This window comes from Diachasma alloeum, unplaced genomic scaffold (assembly GCF_001412515.2).
Source record: "Diachasma alloeum isolate Michigan unplaced genomic scaffold, Dall2.0 Dall_scaffold_00508, whole genome shotgun sequence".
In the NCBI taxonomy this organism is placed as follows: Eukaryota; Metazoa; Arthropoda; class Insecta; order Hymenoptera; family Braconidae; genus Diachasma; species Diachasma alloeum.
The window spans coordinates 46124-48773 of NW_021680640.1; the positions used below are offsets into that span (position 1 = coordinate 46124).

Sequence of the window (2650 nt, forward strand, 5' to 3'; positions counted from 1 at the left end):
GTAAACTCGAGATCAAATAACACGCAATATAATAGCCAAGTCGTTTCCAAATATCTTCTAATAAAATCTCTTCTTCTCACTTAAAATAAATATTGTGACAGTTCGTGAAATTGAAATTGATAGTTTTCACTCTTGGTACTTTTTGCAAGAAGCTCGAGATGTTTAAATTTTCCTGATTTTCAAGATTAATGTTGGAAGAGTTTGGATGTGGTGATGATTCTCTGGGATTTTCCTCCTGATTAACATTCATGTTGAATGGATGAGATGTCGATGCTTCTTCATCGGCATTATCTGGGTGCTGAATATTGATGTGTGGAGATAGTGGGATGATCGTTCTAGGTGGTTTTTCTTTGCATTTTTCAATGAGGTTTGTTGCACATGTGAAGTCTTTTGATGTTTTGGTGGCATTGGATGACCGTGGTGGAGGTTTTCCTACACTTGACTTTTCAAATGACTGTAGAATTTTTCTGCAACGTTCATTTTTGTGAACAGCTGAGTCGTCTACGTATCCTTTTGCTGAAGTGAAGGAATCCCATCCACCAAACTGCATAATTTCCGTGACGGTTGCTCCAGTATTAGCGAACTGAGAAGTGCCGGCCCGACGGAAACAATGGCCAGTGTATTGTTCTGGGTTTGGTAGTTTCAAATACTCTGCAATGGCTTTTGCGAATGAAGCAATTTTGTTCCTCCCAATCGGTTGATTTGTGCAGTTCCCCTTCTGATAATTCAAGAAAAATTTCTTCTCTGTTGCATGACCAGGTCTTAATTTCATGTACTTCTCAACAATGTAGTAGTATTCTCCTAGAATGCTAAACCACCTTGGCTTTTTGGTCTTGGTGTCAAAAAGCTGCACTTTGAAAAATGACTCCTTAGTCTCCTGGTCAACACAGTCATGCACATGATCAAATTTTAATTTCCACATCTCGATTGTTCTACAGCCACCACAAAGACCGAAAATCAGGGCGACCTGCAAAAAAAAGATATGTAGCTGAGGGATAAGAATGAATGAATTAATTGAATGAAAATTAATTCAATTATACAATTCATTTTAACATTAAGTTAATAGTTTACCTTCTCTACTAAATACACCTCATCTGAAGCTTCACGAATGAATTTTGCAGTTTGAGGCTCCCAAAGAACAGCAGCTTTTTTAGGCTCGTACCCTTTTTTGAGAACTTTCAAAAAATGGAGTTCTGTGTGTTTACTCAGATCGAGATTGTGCAACCTTCTGACAACACTTTTAATGGCTGAGAATGTAGACCAGAGACTATTTGGTGCAGATGATTGGGACCTTTCATTGAAATATGCCAGCATTATTTCCTCAGAGAAGATGTATTTGGGTGAATTGTTTTCAAACTCATTCTCCTCGATCCAGTCCCTGTACCTTCTGTAAGTTCTGATGTACCTTTCTCGAGATTTTTCTGGCATTGATTTGTCTCGTGCATTTTCAATTGATTTGAGAATGTTCTCTGGAAGTTTTGGACGATCACTGGCTACTGCTGGTTCTTTTGGTACCCTCTGATGTGGTTTAGAAGATCTCTGAGTTAATACCTCACACATGTCCTCATCTTCACAGTTTACATCCATCGAATCATTTTCCATGAATACTGAATCGAACAAAAAATTGTCGTTCTCATCACTTTTCCACATATCATCTTCTTCAATCCCATCCATTTCACTCAAAAAAAAAAAAAACTGAAAGATTTTATTTTATTCTTTCTTTTGGTGGTGTCTAGTTTGGTGTGACGCGTAGTTAAGTGTGGTTATGGCAGTCGAGTTGTTATTGTCGGTGTTGACTGTCATTGGAGTGTATCCAGGACGATTACACTCGACTCGGTGGCGATCGCAGCGCTGCATGTTATCGCCACGATTACCACCCAGTCGGCAACATGTAAACGCTGCGAATACACGCACGTGCAAGGAAAAGAAGATGATCAACAGTCAACCGAAAAAGTTTTCCATTATACATGGATCTCCAACCTCTCCAGACTACTCAGCAGCCAGTTATCGAAGACTCAACATCGCACATTTATATGTGATAGATGCTTATGCCATTTCAAAAGGGGGGAATCTTATGAAAAACACAGGATGGATTCGGTAATAGTGCCCGGCGCGTATCTAGGAGACCCGGGTTCGATTCCCGGCTGGGTGAAGCGGAAATTTTTTCTCTCTCAATTCTAATTCTCTTAGAATTTTTTTTTTGCATATATTTATGATTGCATATCCCTGAACAAGTGTCGCATGATATTTCCCACAAATAATGATGAATATTTGAAGTTTAAAAATTTTAAGCATCAGCTTCGAGTTCCTTTCGTTGTATATACAGATACAGAGTGTTTGTTGGAAAAAGTGCCTTATAACAATAATGACAATACTAAAATCTATCAAAAACATGTACCATATAGTGTAGCGTATTATGTAAAGTGCAACTATGATGACTCAAAGTCTGAACTATGTGTTTATCGGGGGCGGGATTGTGTTGAGTGGTTTATTGAACAATTGCGTGATTTAGCTGTAAAAGTGGATGCCGAACTGCAACGCAATGAGCCCATGTATTTGACGGCGGATATGTGGAAGGATTTTAATTCAGCGAAAAATTGTTACATTTGTGGAGACATTTTCACAGAGAAAGCAGTGAAGCACCGAGATC

At 38.7% G+C, this 2650-nt stretch overlaps 1 protein-coding gene across 1 annotated transcript; it reads right to left on the minus strand.

Moving 5' to 3' along the window:
* Positions 1 to 28: 28 nt before the first annotated feature.
* Positions 29 to 1674, minus strand: LOC107042699. The gene is made up of 2 exons (XM_015263850.1): positions 1072 to 1674; positions 29 to 967 (listed from the first exon to the last, which is right to left on the minus strand). Exons 1-2 carry the CDS (start codon positions 1672 to 1674, stop codon positions 77 to 79), a joined length of 1494 nt encoding a protein of 497 aa, XP_015119336.1. The 3' UTR covers positions 29 to 76.
* Between the last annotated feature and the right edge of the window lie 976 nt (positions 1675 to 2650).

Excerpts from the sequence above, each read along its gene's own strand:
- LOC107042699 (XM_015263850.1), bottom strand. The coding sequence starts at position 1,674 with ATGGATGGGATTGAAGAAGATGATATGTGGAAAAGTGATGAGAACGAC. Across the intron at positions 968-1,071 it reads AGGTGTATTTAGTAGAGAAG|GTCGCCCTGATTTTCGGTCT; the intron begins GTAAACTATTAA and ends TTTTTTTTGCAG.